The sequence below is a fragment of the Ictalurus punctatus genome, chromosome 19 (assembly GCF_001660625.3).
Source record: "Ictalurus punctatus breed USDA103 chromosome 19, Coco_2.0, whole genome shotgun sequence".
Classification (NCBI taxonomy): Eukaryota; Metazoa; Chordata; class Actinopteri; order Siluriformes; family Ictaluridae; genus Ictalurus; species Ictalurus punctatus.
Window position 1 is genome coordinate 15,329,930 of NC_030434.2, and position 25,291 is coordinate 15,355,220.

Here is a 25,291-nt window from a genome sequence, read left to right on the forward strand (position 1 = left end):
CCATATAGTGAATTTTCACAGAGGCCATGTATACAGTACACTAATATGGTTACTTATTATTATTATTATTATTATTATTATTATTATTATTATTATTATTATTATTATATCCTTTGTCCACACTGAAACAGCGTTTTTGACCAACAAAATGGACATATTGTCAAAATATATTTTAAATATCCAGGAACAGATACATTTGAGAACATTTATTTCTAGTTGATGTGTGGATAGAGGAAAATGGAGACCTAGGCTTCTGCAATATAAACCGTGCATCCCTGTGTGCAAGGTTGAGTATCAACTGCTGTACAGCTAACCTCTGTGAGCCTATTTCTTTTACTAACCTTAGAAATAGTTATGTAACCTAACTTGCGCATCAGAACTAACTGCTCAAACATGGTATGCAAAATAGTGTGTATGTGTAAATGTGTATGTTAGATGGTGTAAACCTCCTGGTTCCGGTAATGTGCAATATGTGCATGCTAAATTCTGCTGTTACCATCATGATGTAACTCATGATGGTAGCAGCAGAATGAATTCAGAAGTTTACAGGAACATTCTGTCTTCCAATTTACTCAGAAATGCAGGAGGAACTGTATCATGCAGCAAGACAACGATCAAAAACACACTGCCAACACAACAAATTACTTCATCGGGGGAAAAAGTGGAAGGTTTTAGACTGGCCAAGTCAATCGACAGATCTTAAATTAATTGAAATGCATTTCACATCCTGAAGAGGAGACTAAAGGGGAAAACCCCCCGAAACAAACAACAACCGAAAGAGGCTGCAGTAAAAGCCTGGAAAAACATCGAAAAAGAAGAAACAAACAATTTGATGATGTTCATGAATAGCAGGCTTGAGGCAGTTATTGCAAGCAGGAGATATGCAACCAACTATTAAGTGGTATTTACTTTAATTTACTTCCAGACTTATCTGTTCCTATAATTTTGCTCTCCTAAAAATGTGCTGGTCTGATACAAAAGGTTCTATCTTTTATATTGTTTAACACATCTAGATGTAAATACCAGGAAATAAAAAGCTGAAATCCTAAAGGCTTGTATCATGTCCATCTTTTGATCTCAAACCCAAATGTCTTTGGTGTATAGCACACACAAATGAAAAGACTCACAGCAATAGACAGTATGTGCATGTGTGTGTATTTACTGTCCCATTCGAAACCATTGGAATGTAGTTTCTAAGGGAACTGTAAATACACACACATGCACATATTGTCTACTGCTGTGAGTCTTTTCAAACAATGATTTTGTGTTTTAACCTAAAATTAATCTTTTTACTTGAACACCTCCTTTTGGTTGGAATTCAACCTCCCACAACAAAGACATTTTCAATGAATGCAAGATGAACACACTTAAAATTGCTTTGTTTCCTGTTCAACAGCCCCAGTAAGCAGGCTAATGCCTTACAAAACAAATCTTCAATTACATAACACCCTAAACAAATGGCTTGGGTCTCTGAACACCTGTTATACATACATACATACATACATACATACATACATATACATATACATATATATATATATATATATATATATATATATATATATATATATATATATACACACACACACATACACACACACACACACACACACACACACATACATACATACATACACACTCATTTCAAATGTTCACATAATAAAGTTATAAATTACAAATTACAGTATGGGAAGTGTTAATGAAAGGAGATATGTATTTGGTTTTATTACTCGGCAGTCTGCAAGGCCCCATTTATGCTAAATGACCCTTTGATGTACCAGCTGCAGCCACTGACTGCCTTTAACATTTCTGTCTTAATGTATCACCATCATCATTAGTTGAACTCAGACACTGGACTCGGGATCTGAGTTGAGCATCATCCTCAGTTAATTAAAATAAGTTACATTCAAAGAGATCTCATGCTCTTCATTAAAAAAAAATTTCATACAGTTGCCTCTTTTGATCTTTTTTATTGTAGTACTGGATGTGTAGCTGCACTGCTTCTCAGAGCTATTTCATACTGATTTGAAATAGTTACAGGTGCAACAGCTGAAAATTTTCAGAAAATTTGCTGATGTGAAAACATAAGGTAAAAATATTTAGGAGAAACTATCAGCAGAATTAGTTGGTAACACGGTCAATCCCGTGTTGATTTAAAGCTGTCCTCTTAACTGCAGTGACAATGTTCGAATAAGCATGTCAAGTGAAGTCATATTAAAAAATAGTTCTAGCAGACAGGTATAGCAGCTTTTTATGATCAGGACTTACATAATAATAATAATAACAATAATAATAATAATAATAATAATAATAATAACAATAATAATAATAATAATAATAATAATAATAATAATAATTCGGTAAGTAGAACATATACTCACACAGTGGATGTTACAATGAGGTGGAATCAGGAGGCTACTATCACAAACACTTTATTTAACAGATCCAAATCAGCACTCAGAATCAATGTCAAGCCAAACAGAGTGGAGGAAACACAGACAAATAGGCTACTAGAGGCATAACAGGAAGCAGAATTCAAGTAATTAAAATCAGAGACCAAAAAAGGGGTAACACTTCACTATAAGGTCCACAAATGAGGTCAAAAAATATATTAATACTTAACTAATCCTTTCATAATGATAAATTAATGCAGCCGCTAATCCTTGGCACATCAGGAAGTAAGAAAACGTATACATTAACAGCATCTGACTGATGTATTAATAACCCTTAATAACAGTAATAACATCTTGTAAATATATCTTGTAATAAAGTGTTAACATCTTCCTTACTCATTCTATTAATCTGATATAAACTGTTCATTAATAGAATGACTTGCAGTGTGTTTCCAGACAATGTATAGGTTAACCCTGTATTTTAATTGGACCCAAAGTCTGTAATTAAGTTTTTGATTTGATAACCCAAATTACTGGCTATAATGTAAGCTCTGGCAGGTTGAGACACTATATTTTTGTTTTCCAACACCTCCAATCTAAACAAAACCCAAGCACAGGATGTATTTTAAATATAGTTGTTTTGCTCAGTGGTATGAAACATAAATGTTCTAAAATCAACTCTATGCATAACTCTAAGTTACTCTCTATAGCATGTCACAGTCGTACTGTATACTTGAAAGGCTCAACCTAATGTCACCACACTCATTTTTATAACATCACACCTATAAAATGGGTTGGTTGATTTTAGTCAGTAACTTTGTGGTGCTGGGTGTGAATAGAGAATTGTCTCAAGTTACTTAAATAACCTAGTTTGGGTTAACCTACACTGTGTAAATAAAGACAATTAATAATGCTAATGTGCAAAAAATTAGAGTATATATTACTTCGTTATTATGAAAGCATTGGTTAAGTATTAATATATTACTTATTTATGGACCTTATAGTAGTGTTACCAAAAAAAAAAAGCAAAAAATAAAAAATAAAATCAAACAACAAATGCTCAGAATTGCACAATGAATCTGTGATGCAGATTTTACCATGGTAACTGATGCTGAATATGTTTGGTGGATAGCCAGACATGGTCACTAGGCTGAAAGGTTGAGTAACCTGATTTAATCCCCTGTGGCTCTGGTTGACGAGCATCTTAATGACTGGAAAGAGAGTGGGTAGTGACTAAAATGTGTAGTTGACAGGCACTAGAAAGCTTAAGACTATCATAATATTGGTTAAGAATACCACTGGAATGAGTTAAGTGAGTTACAAAGTGTATGGACAGATGGGGTGCATGAATATACATACCAGGTAACATCTTGCACCAGAGTAGGTCTAAAGTAGTCTTCTAAGATTTGCATGGTTTGTGCAATACCTGGATGTCGTGACGTCACAACTCTACGTAACTCCATGAAACATAGACTTTCAAGCTTGTTGTGTATAGCAAAAAAGTGTGGCACCCCCTGCAGCCAATTCCAGTACATCCTGATCTGCTGTATCATAATTCTTTCTGTGGGAAGACCTTTGTGTTTTGATAGGATATCTCCTACTCTCACTTTAGATGGTCTTCCTTACCAAATAAAAAAGGGAACGAAAGAGTCTGAATGTTTTAGCAGAGGCATCAAGACTGCATGTAACACAGTGTATAAAGAATTACAAATTACATGATTACCTGTTTGTCCTGCATGTTACAGAAGATTGTTAATGAAGGGGCTAGTGTACCAAAGGGGCATTCATCAAACCATACACAATTCCTTTGTACTTATAGTGCCACCTAGTAGTGGAGAAGGTGGGACATGTTCTCATGGTGTGAAGTGCTTATTAGCAGATGCAGGGTTCTGTGACATGGGTCATGGATCTTTCTCCAATGGGTCTATCATCAAGCATAGCTGGAAAGGGGGATTGTAATAGGTCATTGAGTTGATTTATCTCCATCAATATGAAATTTCAAACTACACCAGAGACAAGGAGAGCTGGGAAACACAGAGGGTGATGACGACAGTGAATTGTCACAGGCATGAACATTTGCTGTTTGGAAAATGGAGGTAGTCTTACCCTAGCTTACGTTGAACAGCGGTCTTTCAGAGCAGGTTATCCAGCTTGATAGAGATAATGACAAGTCCATCCAGAGTCATATTCTCACCGCAACAAGCCAGCTCTCTCTGTGCATCATCTTGGAAGAAAAAAAGTGCAGAATGCTGTTTAGTTGCAGGCACCAAAGGTTGCTAAGGTATTGTAACAGAGGGCATAAGCACCTGTGAACTGGAATCATGAACCACAAGAAACTTTCTCCACAGTCCTTTCTCTCTGGTGCATGATCAAAGGGAGATGAAGGGAGAAAGTGTTGTTTGTTGTGATTTTGTTTATATCGCAGCAGGTGGAGATTGCCTGCTTGTTGGAATACAGTGAGCACTATAGTAAGAAACTGCAAGATTTCGAGTGAGTTCCATCATAATTGTCAGGTAGGGCAAGCCAGGATTCAGCATGAGAACTGGTGGAAGAAGTAAACTTTGCAAAGTGTATTTTTTTTGTTGTGTTTTATCATTTTTGTCTTTTAAAGATCCAAAAAGAACATCAATAGAACCCAAGCATTTCACAACCTAAATTATTGTCCTATATCCACAACAACATTATGACATATACAGCATAAACTTATCATAGAAACAGCATAATCCTAAACATAAAGGCCTAGCCACATATAATCCTCCTACAGTCAATCACAAAACATTTACACTGGAGGTGACAAACCACCTAATAACTAACCTATCATAGCCAAAGTATGCATAATTTATTTATTTATGTAAATGGTGTTTTACAAAATATTTGAGTTTGGGGTATAAATTTACGTTAAAGTTTTGTTCATTTCTTCAGATTCACTCTGTAGTTAGTTTGAGCAGATTTAGCTATGATGTGTGGAACATTCAAATAAATCATGCGCTCCAATAAATCAGACAGAGCAGCTCCTTATGGAATGCTAGTTCATGTCATTACGTGCCACTTTTCTACACTCTTCATTACTGATTTTCATGCATCACCAAACAAGCACGTCAAGCATCAGAGGTGTGACTCATACATAAACAATGCATGAAGGCTGATGGTTCAATTTACTGTGATTTAGCTTGAAAAACATCATGAAAGGGACTATTATTTATTTATTGGCAGTTCATAAATGCAATCTTATATTTACCTTTTTTTAACTGTTGTGTCCCTAAAGATTCCTCTTTCTTTCCCTCTGCAGGTGTTACAGGTGAATCTAGTGATGTCAATCCTTCTGTACGTGATATTCCTCACGTACCTCTACTGCGTCTCTATAACTGCCATGAACAAGCAGCGTCCCACGCAGGACCCCATCAACACACTCATTGTCAAGCTGCTGCAGGCTGACATAAGTCGCAGCCGACAGCGGCAAGATGAGGGGAACCAGAACACACCCATGCTTACTTCTCTCAATGCACCTACAGATACCGAATACCCCCAGAACATCAGCCCATCTGCCTATCAGTCTAAGAGGGCTATGGCTGATGAGCTGTTGAGGCAGCACAAGCGATACAACTCACCGCGAGTGTTACTGAGTGAGAGGCCACCCCTGCAACCCCCACCACTATACCTCATGGATGACTTTGAGGGTGCTCGGGAGACTCAGAGCACCAATAAGACGCGCCAGAAGCGTTATGCCGAGCACAAGAGCTACCGTGGTGAGTACTCAGTATGTGACAGCAAGAGCCATTGGGTGACAGACAAGACCATGGCGGTGGACATCCATGGCAACGAGGTTTCGGTGCTTACAGAGGTCAAAATACAACAGTTGACTATGAAGCAATACTTTTATGAAACAACCTGCCAGAACAGCAAGCCAATTAAGAGTGGCTGCCGAGGCATAGATGACAAGCACTGGAACTCACAGTGCAAAACCTCACAGACATATGTACGTGCCCTCACCAAGTACAACAACAAGACGAACTGGAGCTGGATACGGATAAACACCTCATGCGTTTGCGCACTTTCACGCAAACACCGCAGGACGTAAAAATAAAGAAAACTAATCCATTGTCTTTCTGTTTTACCCTGGGAGGTTGTAAATATGATTATAAATTATTATTTAAGTTATATGAAATAAATGTAGTCTATACATGCTTATATGATGTATAAATATATTTGTGTTATTTATTTAAGTTGCTATCTAAGCATATTCTAAAAAGAGAGACATGGATGGACTTAAGATGACTTAAGACATACAATGCCACTAAGCTAAAAGGGTATGTAAAACTATGTGCCTTGCTTAAACATCATCACCAACAGTCAGAGGACATATCACTCCTTTGGACCTAAAATCCTGGGATCAGCTGCAATTGAAGTATAAACTTTAATGTAATTTTTGTTATAAAAGAAAAGAAAAGAAAAGAAAGGTTTTATGCTCAGAAAAGGGTACATTCAACAATCACATCCTCATCACTCATCGACAGTATTGCTCCAGTCTATGCTACTGATATTGTGCTGTCAGTATGTCTGGGAAAAAGAAGTCATAGTTTAGATGATCTCATTCACTTTGAATAAATATGCCACAGAGCATATGAGATATATGTGTATCGCAAAATGCATGGAATAATTAAGAAATATATATTTTTGTATAACTCATCTACTTGTGCACAGAATGCAGTGCATATGGGTGTACTGGTCATACAAACCTATGTACAGAAAATTGTTAACAGCAAATATCTGAAACATTGTACCCCTGAAGATCAACAGTACAGCAATGAACCCAAGAAGTGGAGTCCAATATTTCTCATATACTTGTAGGGAGTCTATTTAAAAGGTGGATATATGTGAAACTATATCAATGATTGATATATTGCCTCTGATCACAATAATAATACAATCATTGTTCAACCTTTCACATTCCTTTACCACATAAAACCTAGTTTACCAGAGACTAAGCCTCTGACACAGTTCACTCCAGAGCACAGTTGCTTCTTCTCAAGTTGTCAATCATATACTGCTGCCAATGGTTCAATTTCTGCTATAACTATAGCAGCAAGCCACTAAAAATTGCCACTAAACTAGCTGTTATTAATGACAAAATTACTCAGAGGAGTAAAGCTGTACTAAGTTAATGTACATACTGGGATTTGAATACCATTGAAAGGGTTTGCCTTTCTTGGGGTTATTTTAAGGAAAACAAGAAAACTTGCTGATTTCTCTCCCTTTTTGGTAAGTGACACATTAAATATGTCGAAACAGTCTCTTGATACCAGTAGGGTTTCGTTCTTAGTACCTTACCATCACCTCTGAGACAAATGTTTTTTTTTCCCAACAGTTTTTCTTGTTTCTCTTTGCTATGCTGTTACATAGTTTATATATACATATATATAAAATGATAAAAAAAAATTGTCTATCTTTTATTTTACAAGGTCATCTGATTACCAAAAAGTTTCTCTTTGGAACTGGGTATATTAATATAAAACTGGTTGCAATAGCTTAAATAACTTGTCTGTCCTGTCCTAACCTATGACTGTTCACTCTATACCTCAAATAAGCATATACAATATACAATCACAACAGATGTCTTTTTAATCAAGTGCTAAAAGCTTGATCCAGTTTGAATCATGCTGTGGTTGTTACGACCAACAGGTTGTACATTGGGGAACCATTTACCAAACAAACTGTTTGAATCCCAGGCTTGTTTTTTTTTTTATTTATTTTTTTTTAACTACACATAAATAAAAGATCTCGTGCCCTTTAAAAGAAAGGGTCCATTTTACAACAAATAGTTCCTACATCTAGGCGATGTACAACCTAGAATTTAACACTTCCAGATGTTACCTTTTTAAATTTACCCCTGGCTCTTTTAGAGGATATACAGACAGGTTGCCACCATCTTATCATCCTGAACACCAGTTTCACATGTGCATAACGAGATAATTACGATAGTATCCCAGTCAGACTATATACACTTCAATATGTTGTTGTTTCTCATTGGACATTTTGTATTTGTATTTTTATTTTTGATTATTAGAGAAAAAGTGTCCATAAATATTTTGCATTTATGAGGAGTTGAGTGACAGTAAAAGAGCAAGAAGCTGGTGCTTTACAGCACAGGGGTCAGCTATGCTTAAACAGGTCCATCTTGGTTTCTCAGGTGACTGTAATAACAGTCCCAAAACATCCCATAGGGTCATGGAAGAGACCCTTTACCCTATAAAGCCATTTGAAAAAGTACTACTGCAGTGTCCTATAAATTTTTAAAGGTTTTTAAGGATGTTTCAGAGAAAGGTCTTCATCAGCTACGCATGCAAAGTGCTTGGAAAAAACACAAATTTGTAAAACAAAAAAACAACAAAAAACTTATATATATATATATATATATATATATATAAATTGCAAAACTCATTATCCACATTTGTATCAAGATATGCATTGTTATGAAACATTAATAATATTGCATTGTACTTAACTGTGTTTTAATAGTACATTTAAAACCACAAAGAAATATCAAAAGAGCATCTGATTAAAGGCTCTTTAGGCCAGCCAAATTATAACTGACAAACTCTGCCTGTTTTGAGTGAATTTTTGGGCGTGAGTGTATGAGAGAGTTCAACACCATTCAGATGTCAGCTAACATTAAAAACAGAACAGGATATATCCTATGTTTCATTTGGTATTCCAATGGGATACCTCCTCCATTTCTATCTGTAACTATAGGAAGAAAGTACATGCAATACAGGAACTCACTTTGCTCTTATTTCCCCTGGAAGCTCTAGAGAATGAGCCTACACATTCATTTGCACACATTCTCTTTCCCATAAAGCTGAATCTAACACTGGAGTCTGGAAGGCATACAGCCATACACACCCTTGACTTTGCTCATGTTTGGATTGTCTTTAATTCATCCAGTGCCACATTCCAAGGTGTATTGTGCTGTGTGTAAAAGGCCCTGCTGTTGTAGTGTATACTGTATACAGTTCTTGCTGCTTTAATTATGATGACCCTGATCAAGGAACCATTGCAAATGCTGAAATCCAAGGACATGTACTCTCTTTTTATTGATGAATACTTAGAACTTTCAAAAGGAGAATGTGCCAAAATGTTCGATTCTTGGAGCACCTGATATATAAATGTCTTTTTTTTTTCTGGGTATGTCAAGACTGAGTTAACTGTGACCAATAACAGAGCTCTATTTTAATAAGATAAAGACATGTATGTTGGATGTTTCTTGTTTAGTGAAGTAGTTTCCATTTAATCTACCCTTTCTGACCTGATGTCCCTACTTGTTTGTCTCTGTTTGTTTTTGTGCATCTCTTCAGTTATCTGGCTAAATATGCTTCATCTTGGTCTGTAATACTTGAAGGATCATTGTGAGAAAAAAAGGCTAACCACTTAAATGCAATGACACTTAACTCGTGTTTCCACAAAGCCTTCTATGAATAAATGTGTTTGTATAATATTTATAACATGTGATCTGATCTATATTTGCTGAGGAATACAAACAAGTATAATGATTCTCCTAATCAGCATGTGATCCAATAAATCACACAGCAATGTGGCGCATGTGACCTTTTTGATACCAAAAAATGGAGGATGACTTTCCCACAGTCATGTAAAAGTTATTTGGGTTACCACATTCAGGTCATGAGCCAATCAGGCCAATGAATGAAGACTATGGGAAAAAGATAAAAAATAGAAAGAACAAGTAAGCATAGCAGGTTGGTGTTCAGGTTGGAATATTAGATTGTGGGATATGTCTGAGACCAGAAATATGGGAAATACAGAAAGAAATACAGCAAATCATGTTCAAAGCATGCAGGAAGAAAATTATTACAAGATTATTACAGCAATGGGTGTAATAATCTTGCAGTTTATTTTTTTAACAGTTCTTAAATGAATAGTTTGGCCAAAATTATACTTACAGTTATCCCTGCTCTAAAAATCTCCAAAGCTTTTAGATTGAAATTGCTTTTCATCAAATTCTTAAAGGTTTTCATTAAAGATTTTTTGGGTCCTATTAAAATCCACCAGAACCCAATAGGCCTTCTTTTATGGGTGATGATTACAATCAGAATGAAGTTAGATAAGCTATTAGGAACCTTTAGAAACAATTGGTTCCACTAAACTACCATTATGGACCACCAGATACACATTAAAAGCACTCTAATGGATCTCTAATGGGTTCTAATGATTTTCTTCCAGGGAAGAAACTATTTAGCTATGTGCTAACATACATACAGTAAAACACAGTACAGTAGTAACGTCAGCAAATGCTGACTGAAATGACCATTCTGAGATAATTTTCCAAATTTCTTTGAACTTCAAGGCAATTTAAGTTTCAGCCATACAGGGTTAGATTGTCATCTTGTCTTTTTATAATAGCAAAGAATAAGCAGACAAAATTAGGGAAGTTGTAATGTCATGTATATTGTGTGCAGATGTAGGTGTAGAGATGCTCTTTTAGTAGTTTTCTTGGGTATTAAAAGCACAAGAAATCATTTATTATTCAACATAGATTATTTGAATGGTTTAACATGACATAGTCAGAGGTATTTAGATAGAGAGAGTGGATTTGGATCAGTGCAAAACAACACATTCTGAACATATCAATTAAGATTGATGAGATGTTAGATTTTATTAGCACACCAGTGGCAGCTCTAGCATGCCTGTGTTGAAATAGCTGTAATGTCTGCTCAGTTTCGTCAGGGTATATCACTCATTGAAATAGGCTGACCAGCACATAAGATCATCAGAATACCTAAAGGAGAACTCACAAGCACTCACAAGCTGGATACCTCTTTCCTGGGTAAGTTAGCTGGTACATGGCTGATAGACTGGTATGTAATGTTGTTAACACCGTAACACGCTGGAGATGGAACAGTGGGATCGGTACGAAACAACAAAATATGAATGAAATTTCATTAGCTTTTCATTATGTATACAAGAGAGGAGTTGAACCATTTGATTTACATTGGAATGGGTTACTAGTACATTCATTTCTAAAGCATGGTTGCTGCCTGTTCTACATACTTGTGACCAGAATACATATTTAAGTATTTTAAACTGAGACAGAATAATTTAAAAAGCAAGGGAATTTTACAGGCAATACAAGTTTGCTTACATGTACTCTACTTTCTTTGAAGGATGAATCACATGAAGAGCTTTGCAGCAATTCCAATGTCTAAGGTAAGTGGCATAATTGTCATACTCTGATTTACATGTGAGGCGATACTGTCAAATTGCAGTTGCTGTGGCTGAATTCTGGAGAATTTTTTTTTTTTAATTTTGGGATTTTTGGATCTCCTCTTTAAGAAAATATCAACATATTTTATGTAAATAATATTTCATTTTATTGACTTTCTAAACTTGTCTTGGCAAACAAACAAACGCAATTCCAAAACAGACATTAATAACTGTAAATTGAGTCAATAGAACAGAACTGACTGAATTAATCTATGATTATTTCAGCACTGTTAGTATGAACAGAGATCAAACGAGTGAAGAGATGAGTCTGAGGCTTGTGTTTAAATTCCATGAGTGACTTTTACCTCAGGTGATGAGAACGAGACCAATGTGGATGATGCTTATAATCAAAGTGATTATACATCATCATATAGTGATAGGAATTTCTCATTATAAACTTATAATTCTTTAAAATGCTGTAGTAATGCTGTTTTTCCACAAAATGTAGAGGTAGGTGGGAAGGTCGGTTCTTTAAATGCAGTTTTCTCTCTTTCTACTCTTGGGTGTAAGCAGAATTTAAAATGCTAAAACTACTTTTGACTGAGATACATGCAAGAGAATATTTCAGTTCAGGAAAGCCTGTTTTATATCGTTTTCAGAACTATATACGGTAGTTAGATTAATGTCAAAATATGACCTTGTGAAGGCTTATTACAGGCCACCACGCATATGCTTTATAACAATCCTGATTGTTCAACCTTTGAATATAGAGCTCTGGAGTAATTGAATCTGCTTATTGTCTTTTCACACTTGCTGATTGTTATGAGCTGATGATATGAAGCTGTGACAGGCTGTTCCCTTCACAGTGTATGAGAGACATGTGCAAAGAAGAGGACTATGCTTTCCTAAACAACCAGAAAAGTAGGGAAATAGACAAGACTCCAAAGGAGAGCACATTTCGTGAGAGGGAGTGGCAGCAGAAACAAGAAGAAAGGGTAAATACCCCTCTATAATCTGTCTCAGAAACATTTTCAATTAGTTGTTTTTTTTTGCCCATGCTTAATAATATGATTTGCTAAATGTGTCTGGTGGGTCCTGAAGCTCCGCCGGAGGTTAGACCGAGAGCAGCAGGAGCAGGAGAAGCAGTGTGAGCTGGAGAAACAGAGGAGGGTATGATGCTCTGGGGGCCAGCTTGACCATCAAAGCTATATTAATCTGCTGAGATAATGCTATTTATATCCATGTCCGATAACCCACTCTGTTGTCTTGCCAAGCAAAACAAGCCTTCCTCAGCAGACTAACTTGCAAACCTAATTGTGCTTGATTGCTTTATTGGTGCAATGCAGTTGCATATGCAATGACCTCAGCTTAGCAAAACAAATCCTGCTGTGTAGAGTTAGACAAAAGTGCTACAATATAACCGCACATCCCGTCCCGTAAACAGCAGACGGTGTGTGAGTGTATGAGTGAGTTAGTTGAGTTGTCAGAGACTTAAGGCTGAGTTGTATAATAAGCAAGAAGCTTGAGAATAGGCTCAGAGATGGTATGTGTGTCTGTGTATAAGGAAAGAAGCTTTCCAGCTGCGTGCTGTTGACTGCCAGCACAGTGATCGTCTAACAGGATTGTATGAGGTCACTAAAAGACAGATTGTTGTTGTTGTTTCCATTTGGTCAACAATTATGGGAAACTCTGGCTATACTATTCTTGTCTGGTTTCATTTGATAGGTGTGAGACACTATTTACAGTCACATGAAATTAATTAGCACTTCTTGTATTATTCATAGTCAAAGTTAACTGGGTTTTATTTGCCCCTAAAATTATAAATGAATGGCGGAAACTGGGTACACTTTCTAATGTACTAGAACTCCACTCCATCCTGTTATAATCCATCACTGCCATTGTCTGATCCAAATAAATAAACTGTACAGACTCCCATCCATCCCCCTAAAGACAACATCTCCCCACCCACCCACACATCTCCCCCCTCCCCCTAGGGACCTGGGTGTGAATGTGTTGAGTGTCTGAGGAATGAGGTGCTGGAACATGTTGTTAAAAGGCTCCATGTTCTGATGTATTCCATATGCTGAAAAGTGTACAGGTTCTGTAGGCATAGTGCTGTTCCTCAAGGAGCTATACTATTACCATAGCGGAAACAGGAGAGTCCGCATAAGCGATATTTGAAGCGTGAAACAATAGAGGTTACACACCCAGCCCTATCGCTCCCTATCTACTGGATCACGCTAACATGAACAGTAAGGCCTGTCTCTGAGCCACACAGGAAGCAATTTTTCAGAATTAGGTATTCTTCAGTATTCAGGGTTAGCCCAAAGGTCTAGGAGGAGCCATCACTTATCAGAAGATTCCAAAGTTGATGAATGCATAAAGCATCTTGTTTTTCAAGGTAACAATTGAAAATGATGTAAGTCTCATATCTGAAACTGCTTCTGCAAAGCTTGGTGAGATCATTTTAACAACTGGGTATTTCTCATGTACTTGCTATATTATCCTGGAGTTTTGAACTGTAGTGTGTAATGGGGTTGTGTATGTTTTCTGAAGGAGAAGGAGGAGCAATGGAAAAGCCATGTGGCTGGCCTAGCATCTGAGCGTGAGTCTCTCCGTGGCAGATTACACAGGCTACGTGAATTCAGGGTGAGGTAGCCCCTTTATCTCTCTCTCTCTCTCTCTCTCACTCACACACACACTAAACTGATTAACCACACAGATGTGGGAGTCAGGGAAAGGCTGACCCAACTACACCAGATGTTACATACAACATGCTGAGCAGTGCCAAGCACTAACCACAAAACATAGCAATACACAAGTGGTCACAAATATAATTCCTATGCTGAATTAAACAACTCCTAAAAGTAAACAATGCTCTGAATCAAAACAGAAATTGTGACACACGACAGTTGTATGGCTTATCAGAAAACAACTAAAGCTTTATCATCCAAAATACCATTTATATTACAAGTAATAGGAAAAAAAAAAAAAAAAAAAAAAAAAAAAAAAAAATTTTTTTTTAATTCCACAAAGATATTTGAGGTTAAAAGTATCTGTGCACTTTTCAAATTTTTAGACCTCCCTGAGATATGATGCCACTGACTTTAGTACAGATGTGGGAATACATTCTCAGCTTCTCAAAAGAGCAGCTTTTAGGATTTTCATCCTGAATTCCAGCACTGAGGGGTCTTAATGAAGAAATTTGACCACTCTCCTTTGATATAATGGCTACTAAGCATCTGTTGTATATTACTAATCACAATTACCTTTTGTAATTTTTTAAACCATTTCAAATGGCTTAGTACATCTTTGCAGTGCTTATGTTGTAATAGGACTTGTGTATTTGCTTGGTGCTTGTGTCATAACGTAAGAGCTTTGGTCATAAGGCCTGTAATGCACGTATGTGTTAATGCAATGAATCTTTTCTTAAGTGATGGGTGATATGTGGAAGTTTATGTGTATATACAGAGATCTAATGCATGTTTGTATGTGTGTGTATGTGTGTGTGTGCAGACCTTACTATCCAGTTACAGTTCCATAATAAGGCTTAGCACATACATACAGTATATTTGATTTGATTGATAACAGCAGCATCCTAAACCACAAATTTAACTACATTTAATCAGAACGTAGGGCTAGGATATAAAAACAACTTTTGAACAAACTTGCAATTGGTACGGTTTGTTGCTGGATGCTTTCTATAGCACTGTTCACTTTATTCACCTGTGAACATGTAACTTTCCCTTTACAGGACTTTCAAAAGAGAGTGTTGATGCAGGATCTGGGTCTGGAGCCTGGTACAGCCAGTGAAAATCTCACCCAACTTCTTATGAGACTGTAACAAAGGCTACTGCATGGTAAAGAACCAGATAACTGATATTATTATGTGAATGTAAAGAATACTGGAAGAATAGTGTTGAGGGGCATATTAAGCACTGAAATTACATACAGTAGGACCCCCGTATCTGTGGGGGATAGATTCCAAACCTCCCAGTGAATGCCTGAAACTGCAGATAGTAGCAAACACTATATACCGTGCATACCTATGAAATAAAGTTTAATTGATAAAATAGGCACAATAAACTAATAATAGAACAATTAATAATACAATTTATGTGAATGTAATGTTTCTTTCTCTAAAATATTTATTTTACTGTACTTACCCTTCTTCTTCGCTCTTCTTCTACACTAGACAGAGGGATGATTAGCGTCCCGGGCAGGACCGCATGACACATCACATTTCTCAGAAGGGTGTATAATTTAAATTATGTATGTTTACTATATGTCTGGAATTATCTGTTTCATTTTTCTGGACACAGTTAAGTGAAAGCATGGTAACTGAAACAGTGGCTATGGGGTTTTACTGTATTGCGCTACACTAACGTTAGCGTCGGCCTATGGTGCAAGCCAAGATATTTCTGTATTGTAGCTAAAAAGAAATTTGCAAGTGTGTAAAACTAATACTAGTATAGACCATGCCTGTCTACATTATGAGTATTGTAGAGTGACAATAAATTGTTCAATATAAGCGGGAGCCAAATTCTCACATCACATCTATGAGGGTATCAGCTGACCGTATTTCCCATGATGCTGTGGGCTTAAGTGTGGTTATGTTGATCTTACAAGAAAATCTTTATTTAGATTTGTGTCTTCTTTAGGAACCTTAGACTGATATGCATGACTAGTGTGAAAGAGAGAAAGAAAGACAGAAAGAGGTCCCCAACAGTGCAGGTCTAGCATTAAATAAAGGAGATTCTCGGGAGTCATGTTGCAGCGTGTCTGGCCCCTGAGGGCAGGAAAATGCCAGACTCAAGTGTCTCACTCTTTTTTTCGTTTACTGTGATACATGCGAAAGCACCTAAATTCAAATTAAACACTATTGCACCTATTCTATTCTATTTAGTCTTAATGACAATTTATATAATCAGGTAAATAAAAATAGTCTAAATGTGTGTTGAATACTAGAATACTATATAATCGTCTATACAATTGCGTGGAATATGTGTTGCTAACAGTCTAGTGTTGTGTCGCTGAAAAGGATTAAGAAATAATTGGCAAGCTGTTCTGGTCTACCTGTTTAGGCTACATTATCACGCAACCACCTTGCAAGGTCCACCCATCTGCTGTTCTTTTTATGTATTTATTTATCTTTTATATATTACACAAGCCTTTCCAGGCGCATTCTCCAAATTGTCCACCCAGTGTATGGACAATGCTTCCTTCACAACTGCACGAATAGATGGAGATCTAGCAAAGAGAAATAAAGGATGAAAGTATTGTACAAATCAGGCTTGTGGACTTAACTAAGGAATGTGCTATGGGCAGGGCTTACCTGTGCATATGTGCCCACACATACAAAATGGAGGAGTTTGGAAATGTACAGACACAAAATGGAAGAATTCTAAGGTGTAACCAACACTTGAAACCATGTGAAACTTAAGTATGTACCATCTTCAGTTAAAGAGGAGTTGCCCTAGAGGAACTTCTGGGAAAAGGATCTGATTGTTGCCCCTCTGTGCCAGGGCTGTGAAACTCCCCATGTATACTTTACACTCTAGGCTTGTAAAATGCCTAGAGCGCTGAGGTACACCCATCCATATGCATGCACATTCAGTAGGAAAGCGGGATACAATAAAAAGAGTATCATAAATAACTAATACACATACATACAATTGTATATGGAGTGCTTTCATAGAGTTTTTAAAGTCTCTTGGCTTGATTTTCATGTCATTCACTTCACTCTGTCAATCCCCGTTTAAGAAATACTAGCGGCAGATTAGTGTCACTGATCTCCTCCCAACTGCTAGCACTTTAACTACTTTCCAAAGAAAAACTCTTTAGAAAAACAACTGACATCATGCATTTGTATCGATTGATTATTATGGTGTCATACAAAACACTAGATTGGGCAAGGTCATCTAAAAAGGTACATTTATTCATTCAATAAAACGTAAATGAATCGATCACGTTTCTGCATAGCTGCGCAGTACACCTACACCCAGACGACACCTGTAATGACGTCCAAGTCATTAGCCAGCCAAATGACACACTGACTGGAGCTTTATTAAATTATTCAGCCATCAGACTGCCGTTAGTAGAGAGAAAAGTTTATAATTACAGGGTGAAACCGGTCCTTTCACCGTATCACATTCTCATATAATGACATGAGTTTGCACAAAGATTATATCATCAACAAATTATACTTGAGCAAAGCCCAGGGCTTGTAGCAGGTAGATATGATTAATGCCACAGGTATGATACAAACCTATTTAATGTCCCTGGCTACCCACTATGTCCTCTTCCATTTGATTAAATATGCCTTCCATAAACGAGTTCCATGCAATAATTACTTCCGAGCAAGCATACTGTTACAATAAGGCTAGCTAGTATAAAAGTGTATAAATTGAATAAATTTGTTGAATTTAATGCCTTCATAGCTAGCAAATCATACACAAAACATTCTCTTATGTATGGGATCATTTCTTCACACCAGCCTGGTTTGTTGACATTTGAAACTACTGTATAACAGTCATAGAATGGCACATATGTACATAGCTCTTTCTCTATGCCATGGAAACTGATTAATGAATTTAAAAAAATATCACATTGCTGCATGAGGTGATATGAAATGGAAGTTTGCTTAAATTTACAAATAATTTATAAAAGGGGCAAATGATCTCTTGCCCTACTATGGGGACCTACAGCTACAATTCCGCACTCAAGAATACAGTCAGGCAGGCATTGTCCATGCCCATAAAGCAACAGAACATAGTGCACTGCCAACATAGAAGCCCAATGAGTCATTTGAGGAAAACAGAGTGTGACAGCCAGATGTTGGTCTTCCTTTCCCAGCTTCCTACTGTGTGTTTATCAGTCCCTGGCTGATGATGGCCAATCTTGGGTCAGAATAATGTGTTTCACCGAAAAGCAGAAAGCTATACGATAGTCATAAACATTGAAGAAGTGCTAAGCTGCAGACTTTGAATATTAGATCAAAAGGACACTGCACATGCTCTGTAAGAACTTAGAAGAGATTAGATAAATGTCTAAACTTTAATATAGAATGGGATTTTAATTCCACATTTATGTGTATCTGACGTCTCTGTGCATAATCACTATTGACTGGCCTTTTCCATGTGAGAAATTGTAACTAATACATACAACAGAATAAAAAACAAAAAAACAAAAACAATAATCAGAGATAAGGAGTTATAAAAGTGAAACGGCTTAGTAGTTGACCCTAGACACAAACAAAACCTTACCTGGTAACACATACATCAGCCTTAACATCTAGTTTACTTATGAGAAAACTAAACAATTCACTTTGTGAAGAGTTCCATCTTTAAAGAAAGAGATCTGTAACAAGTTTGACACCCATCAAGTTTTATGTATTGTTTTTTTTTTGTACAATACAATTTGTACAATAATGTAGTTCATGTTCCTTATCCCTAAAACAAATAGATGTAACATTATTCTGATAAACAAATAAAGCCTACAGTGATGGTGTTACCTGAGAAAACGAAAGGGAATAATTATTTGCTGTGATACGCTACATTTCATAAAATTCGCAAAGCAGCTTAGGTTTGTGCAGTTTCACAAATTGTTCAGTAAGCATGGGCCAGATGTGACCATTAGTTTTTGAGTCCTGTCAAAAAATATCTTCCTCTTAGCTTAATAACAGATGGGGGAGGGGGGGGGGGGGGGGGGGTTGGAATGGGCGAGAGGCCCCATGGATGAAATTCATGGTCTTTCATTCCAGTGTCTGTGCTCTCAACCAGTTGCGCTGTGCATGGGATGAGGTCCTATGGCAAGCAGTCCTATGAAGCCTTGTCTTAGAGACCAGGATGAGATCGCCTCTGCGGACTGTGTGGATACATCACAGCTTTAAAAGCAATCAAAACGCGCCGCCTGTGGACATATGCTCAGACATACAGTACAGAGATAGATATATAATGACCTCTCTTGCATTAGCTCCAGTGAGAACCACTGTATGGAGGGTTCTAATTCACCTCAAGAACTGAGTGGAAAGCTTAGCCCTACCCTCCATTCTCTGCTAGTTCGCCGTTCTGAGTATGGGCACTCTGAAGATCTCATGGCCGGCTAAACCCTCATGCCGACCCCTCCTTGCCCTGTTCACACTGCTGTCTGTGTGCCCTCATCATGATTGGGAGACATGGAGGCCTGGCGGGTAAATTGGCTAAAGCTGGCAGCACGTGCGCGGGTTCGGGGACGGGAAGCTGCAATAGTATCGTCAGCCTGGGTGAGGTTGGGCAAGGGAGCCTGGGGCTCAGAGACTGGCTGCATCTGCTTCCTGGGCTCCTGCAGCAGCAACTGGCCTGATTCTTTTGAGAAAAGACTATGGATGAGCTGAAGCTTCTCCTTCTCCTCCTTCATGAAGACATCTACCAGCAGGGTCTTCTCCCTCTTAATCTGTTCACTGATGTTCTTGGGCACATCTGGGATCACCCAGGCCACCAGGAGGCCTAAGAAAATTACCAGGTTCTGGAACACACACGTGTACATATCAAGACACAGGGTAATGAGTAATGAGAAAGAAGGGTGAAGGTGGTCATAAAGTGGGACAGGAAACAATAGGTAGGTTGCTTAAGAATGCAGACAAAGTATCTCTTAAGAGTATCACTATATGTGTTTCTTTACCCCGACAAGACATCATGGCATTACATTACAATTGTGTCCCTTCGCCAATGTTATCCATTACATTCAGTGATTACTAACATACATGGTTGAAAGGTTTGAAATTGTATTCTGTTACTGCTTCCTGATGACCTAATTACAGTTGTATTAAGTAACATAATCTAACCTCAAATCAGCTGCCTTTTCCAATATCATTAATTTCTGAATGTAGCTTTTACATGGAAGAAAATGATATGTTATTGATAAATTACATTTTATGTTATTGAAACAATGTTATTTTACGTTATGTTATTGATAAATTTTCAATACTATGCCAATGTTGCCACTATAATGAAATGATCTTACCAAATTCTGTTGTATTTTGTTACAGTTAAGATCTGTGAAGGATGTACTGTGGTAATTGCAGTCATTTAACAATCAAACCACCATATTATGTCAGGGGCCTAAAAATGGAGTTAATTTTAGTTTTCTTTTCTTTCCTTTTTTTTTTTAGACTGATGCATAAAAAAAGAGAATGTTTTTCCCCTGACTTTCTCACATACGGCACATGATTAAAGTGAAGGGTCCAGCACAACACCTGGTCAATTTAATTTATTTCCTCATTTGGAGAACTAAAGCATAGGTGGCATGTTCTCAACTGCAGCTGAATTAGAGAGTTATGTTGAAGCATTTGCATGCAGTGAAATTTGGGTAGTAAAACATGCTATATTTTATAGGGATGCTCCAATCAGGATATTTGCAGCCGATACCGATTATCGAGTTCTTGTCATCATATTCTGCTTATTTATTCATTTTACAACGAAGGTTTTAATAGGCCATTAAAAATACACTGCAAATGGTGAATTTTTCATTGTTTCTCGAGACCTCATAATAATTCCACACTGGCGATGACATTGCACATTGCAACGCAAAAGTTTACATCACGTGTTTTACGTCAAATTGTGATCGGTTCGTGAAATCCGCCAAATTTTGAAACTACCGATCGAGTCGTAGAATGTGATTGGCGGCCGATCGATTGGAGCATCCCTAATATTTTGTATGTAGGGAAACCTGACTGCATAATAGTTAATAGCTCATTCACAGCTCTCTGAGATGTGGTAATGTAAATCACAGCAGTTTAAAACAATGCACGTCAACAAACATGATGCCGGTGCATTATTTTATGGAGTGTAAAAAAAATTGAGCTCTTGGCTGAGAGAAGCTGAGAGAATGGTTGGGGTGGAAAGTTACCAGCATTGTTTATAAAAAAACATACCTGGAATAGTATTACGAATCCCAGTCGTGCTGCTAGGATTGACCAGTACTGTTTGGAGAACTGGTAGGGCTGTGAAGACCAGGGTGGTTCCCTGTAATCCTTATACCTGCAGACAAAAATCACAGTTAAACATGTTTGCTTATACAGGCAGAGATGTTTTGCTGTATGGCCATAAAACAAGACGACGTGTGCACATATCTTTTTAGCATGCTACATGGTTTAAGACAATAACATTTTATGAATCAGTACAGGATTTGTAATAGACTTCAAAACAACCAAGGAGGCCAGAAAACAATGTCTTTTCTCTTAACACCATTTCTGTCTCTAGAGTTGCTGTACAGTTTGTTTCTCTCCATGGGTTTCCATGGTTTGATCATGCCAAGTGAAGAGGGAAGAAAAACATTTCAAGAGCTTTCAGGTTTTCACTACCCATAATGAAATAGATATGGAACAAAGTGTTTATGTTTTATCAGCTAAAGTCATCAAAATCCACTCTAGTCTGAATGTTATTATAAGATCCTAGTGTATAGATATTCTTGCAAAGTTCAGGAATTCCTCAAAAGTATTATTAGGTTTTCAGTTTGCATAGTATTATGTTTAACTGGCTATAACCTATTGGGAAAGTTCCATAAAGTTTTTTTTTTTTTTTTTTGCTTACTGAGTCATGAGCGTTGTGACACTTCAGTGAAGTTCCTACTCTGATTTAATGTCCATATATGTACTTTAAAAATGTAAAAGCACAATCACCGAGTGGACAATAATTCTTGATACCGAAGTAGCTGTTTCAGGAAATACAATATTTACAGTGCATATACAGTACAAAGTCTACACACACCTGTTAAAATGGCAAGTTTTTGCGATATAAATTTTTTTTTATTTTTCTACATTTAATATGACATAGCAACCAACAATTAAGGGAAAAACAAATAAAAATGTTTAGGGAAAAAAAAAAAATCTTATACAATAACCCGGTTGCACAAGTGTGCATACCCTTTTATAATGGGTCATGTGACTGCTCAGAATTAACAAATCACATTCAAACTCATGTTTAAAAGTAACACCTGCTGTCAATGAAGTGATGCTAATTAAGGCCAAATAAAGATCAGCAGTTCCCATTGGTTTTCTTGAAATCTTGGTTTCACCTGACTGCTGAAGTCATGGTTCACATACAGCTTACAAATCATATATGGGATCTCATTGTTGAAAGGTTTCAAGCAGGACAGGGGTACAATTTTTTTTTTTTTTTTTTACAAAACATTAGATGTACCATGGAACATCATGAAGGCCATCATGGACAAGTGGAGAAAACGGGGCACCACAGTAACATTACCAAGAACAGGACGTCCATTTAAAATCGGCGAAAGGACAAGACATAAATGTTTAGGGAGGCTGCCAAGAGACCAACGGCAACATTAAAGGCACTGCAGGTATACGTGACAACAATCTCTTGTATTCTTCACTTGTCTGGGCAAAGTATTAGTTAGGGTGTGTGCACACTTATGCAACCCACTTATTAAAAACAAAAAAACTTTCAAGTTTTCCCCTTAAAATGTTTCTATCTGTTTTTCACTTGAATTTTATTAATTTCTAGATCACATTTAAGGTGGGAAAGTGATCTGACATGACTTATCTTAGTTTTTTTTTTTTTTTTTAATCCCAAAACCCTGCATTAACATTAACAGGGGTGTGTAGATTTTTAATATCCACTGTATGGCTCAGATCACAGCCGTTTAGATTAAAGCATCTTTATCCACTGCACATTTTCCTGAGCAGTGTCTCTATAGTATTTAGCCACTACTCCCCCTTTCTTACTATCTTTTGCGACTTTCCTCACTCCATTATCCATACATTTATTTATTCAGTCCTTCAAACACATATATGAACCAAGGATGATATAGAACATTTATATAGCAGTATACTAACATTATGATATAGTGGGTATCGTCAGGCGGTGATTCTTTTATAAATACTGCAATAAATAACTTATTGATATTAAAACCTATTTCAGAAGCAATTACATGAGTCCCCAATAGGACCACTTTTATCAGTGTAGCCATTTCACTGACATAGTACTGCGTGTTGTTCTGGCATGGGTATTAGGATTTTAAACAGGGCATGCAGACAGTGTGGGAACCAAGTGTGTGAGATAGACACCTTATCTGGAAATTTAAAAGTCTATATTATCACTTTGTAATTTTAGTACCGTGTGAACAGTGCTTAAGGTAATCCTTTCTTGCTAGACCAGTTACAGAGACAGAGAGTATGATGATGTCACCAAATGTACCATCGTAATGTCACTCAAAGTATTCAGTGAAACAAGATCTGGGTCACCCATTTATATTAGTTTAATATCATTCTGGTTTTAGAAGAGAGTAAGTCACAAATAATGAAGCTGATCTGAAAAGTATTTCCGTTTATTCTAGTGGTATGAGGAGGTCTGCAAAAGGCCCTGCTGGCCTGAAGATGCATGCTGATAATGTTTAGATATGCAGTTAAAGATTTAAAGCCCTAGAAATGCCTGTATGGCATCTAGCCCATTAAGACACAAGATGCCCCATGCTAAAAGTAGAATGTGACGTCGTCTTTGCCCTTTCATCTACATTATACCAATCCATGTCTGAATAAAGCTGGTTCACTGAGCTGACTGAAGTGCTTAATAGCATAGTGCTAAGGTCACTGTGTCAGGACATGAGACATGATGTTGTATAGCGTACAGTTTCAGGACACATGTCACTACTCATCCGAGGGGCTTAATCATTTCTCACTTCTCAGCTCACTGTTTTCAAGAACTGATGAAGGCCCTCATATGAGTGGCAAAACATATTCCAGACTATAACACTCAACTTAGACGTGCTACTACTACACAAGTATTTATTTCAGAGATAAAATGTTTACTGCTCATTTACACTGCAAATTTTAAGTCAAACTCTTAAAATTAAAGTAAAATGAATGATCTGATCGTTCAGTTAAATTCACCACACTTACAAATATAGATCTAGCATTAGTTCCTCATGTACCATGCATACATGCTTCTTATTTGGGTACTGTTCTCTTTACAATTTTGCCACCATTTCCTTCTGCAAACCTAATAGTAGTAGTAGTCACTGTACATCTAGGTGACATTACTGAACCTTACTTAAATAATGTGTAAACAACAATGGTGGGGGCTCACCGGCACACTGTGATAGTGGAGACAGGTGCTGTGCCTGGTTGAAAATCACTGACATTGAAGTAAGACAGTGTGTGGTCGATGAAGCCATGCATGGTGCCAGTATTACTGTACATGTACTGATAAACCAGTCGTGGGATGAAGTCTGATGTAAAGGAGATGACAAAAGCCTGAAAAATAAAGGGAATGTGTACAAGGCATTTTAAGGCATTAGTATGTGTGTAGACAAGAAAAAAAATGCTGAAACTGTGTCAAGTCCTCAAAAAAAGCCTTGAAAAGTCCTCATAGATGCCATCAAACCATCGAACTTTCATTTCATTTTTATTTGTGATTCTACAGTATCTGTGAAAATTGGAAGTGCCAGGACCTTTGTACATAATGAGTTAGGTAATAGGATTTGAATTTGGCAGTCTATCAAACAGAAGGGGACACAAATGGACTGCTGTGTCAGCTAGTAATGGCTCTCAAAACTGTGGAGGACATGGAAGTCATCTATACTGCTTACTCCAGGCTGAAGTTCATCTTGTGTTTGTTTTTTCGTTTTTTTTTTTCCTAAATCTTATTCTCATTCAAAAATGTAATAATATATCCATGGATATG

The 25,291-nt window shown here is 37.0% G+C and overlaps 3 protein-coding genes across 9 annotated transcripts in view; 2 read left to right on the forward strand and 1 right to left on the reverse strand.

Annotated features, from left to right (window-relative positions):
- The window catches only part of ntf3 (neurotrophin 3), a 33,274-nt gene extending 23,389 nt beyond the window's left edge, over positions 1-9,885 (forward strand). Inside the window, exon 2 of the mRNA XM_017493710.3 lies at positions 5,683-9,885. Within this exon, the coding sequence (XP_017349199.2) occupies positions 5,683-6,471 (789 nt within the window). The 3' untranslated portion in view covers positions 6,472-9,885. The remainder of the gene's footprint in view (positions 1-5,682) is intronic.
- Positions 9,886-11,151: 1,266 nt separating this feature from the next.
- On the forward strand, positions 11,152-23,905 carry LOC108279616 (putative golgin subfamily A member 6-like protein 3). Of its 5 annotated transcripts, none has more exons than XM_053688382.1 (7): positions 11,153-11,232; positions 11,570-11,612; positions 12,476-12,604; positions 12,711-12,779; positions 14,166-14,258; positions 15,364-15,469; positions 22,784-23,905. In XM_053688382.1, the coding sequence occupies exons 2-6, from the start codon at positions 11,571-11,573 to the stop codon at positions 15,451-15,453; spliced, it is 423 nt and encodes a 140-aa protein (XP_053544357.1). In that variant the 5' UTR covers positions 11,153-11,232; position 11,570; the 3' UTR covers positions 15,454-15,469; positions 22,784-23,905. The 5 variants fall into 5 exon arrangements, with proteins under 5 accessions (XP_053544358.1, XP_053544357.1, XP_053544356.1 ...); XM_053688381.1 differs by lacking the exon at positions 22,784-23,905 and adding an exon at positions 19,391-19,506 and having other exon boundaries at positions 11,154-11,232; XM_053688380.1 differs by lacking the exon at positions 22,784-23,905 and adding an exon at positions 19,372-19,492 and having other exon boundaries at positions 11,154-11,232.
- Positions 18,652-25,291, reverse strand: part of ano2b (anoctamin 2b) — a 42,480-nt gene continuing 35,840 nt past the window's right edge. For all 3 annotated transcript variants that reach the window (XM_017493728.3, XM_047162147.2, XM_017493727.3), the window contains 3 exons: positions 24,695-24,861; positions 21,523-21,628; positions 18,652-20,114 (listed from right to left, as the gene is read on the reverse strand). In XM_017493728.3, the coding sequence (XP_017349217.1) occupies positions 19,746-20,114; positions 21,523-21,628; positions 24,695-24,861 (642 nt within the window). In that variant the 3' untranslated portion in view covers positions 18,652-19,745. The remainder of the gene's footprint in view (positions 20,115-21,522; positions 21,629-24,694; positions 24,862-25,291) is intronic.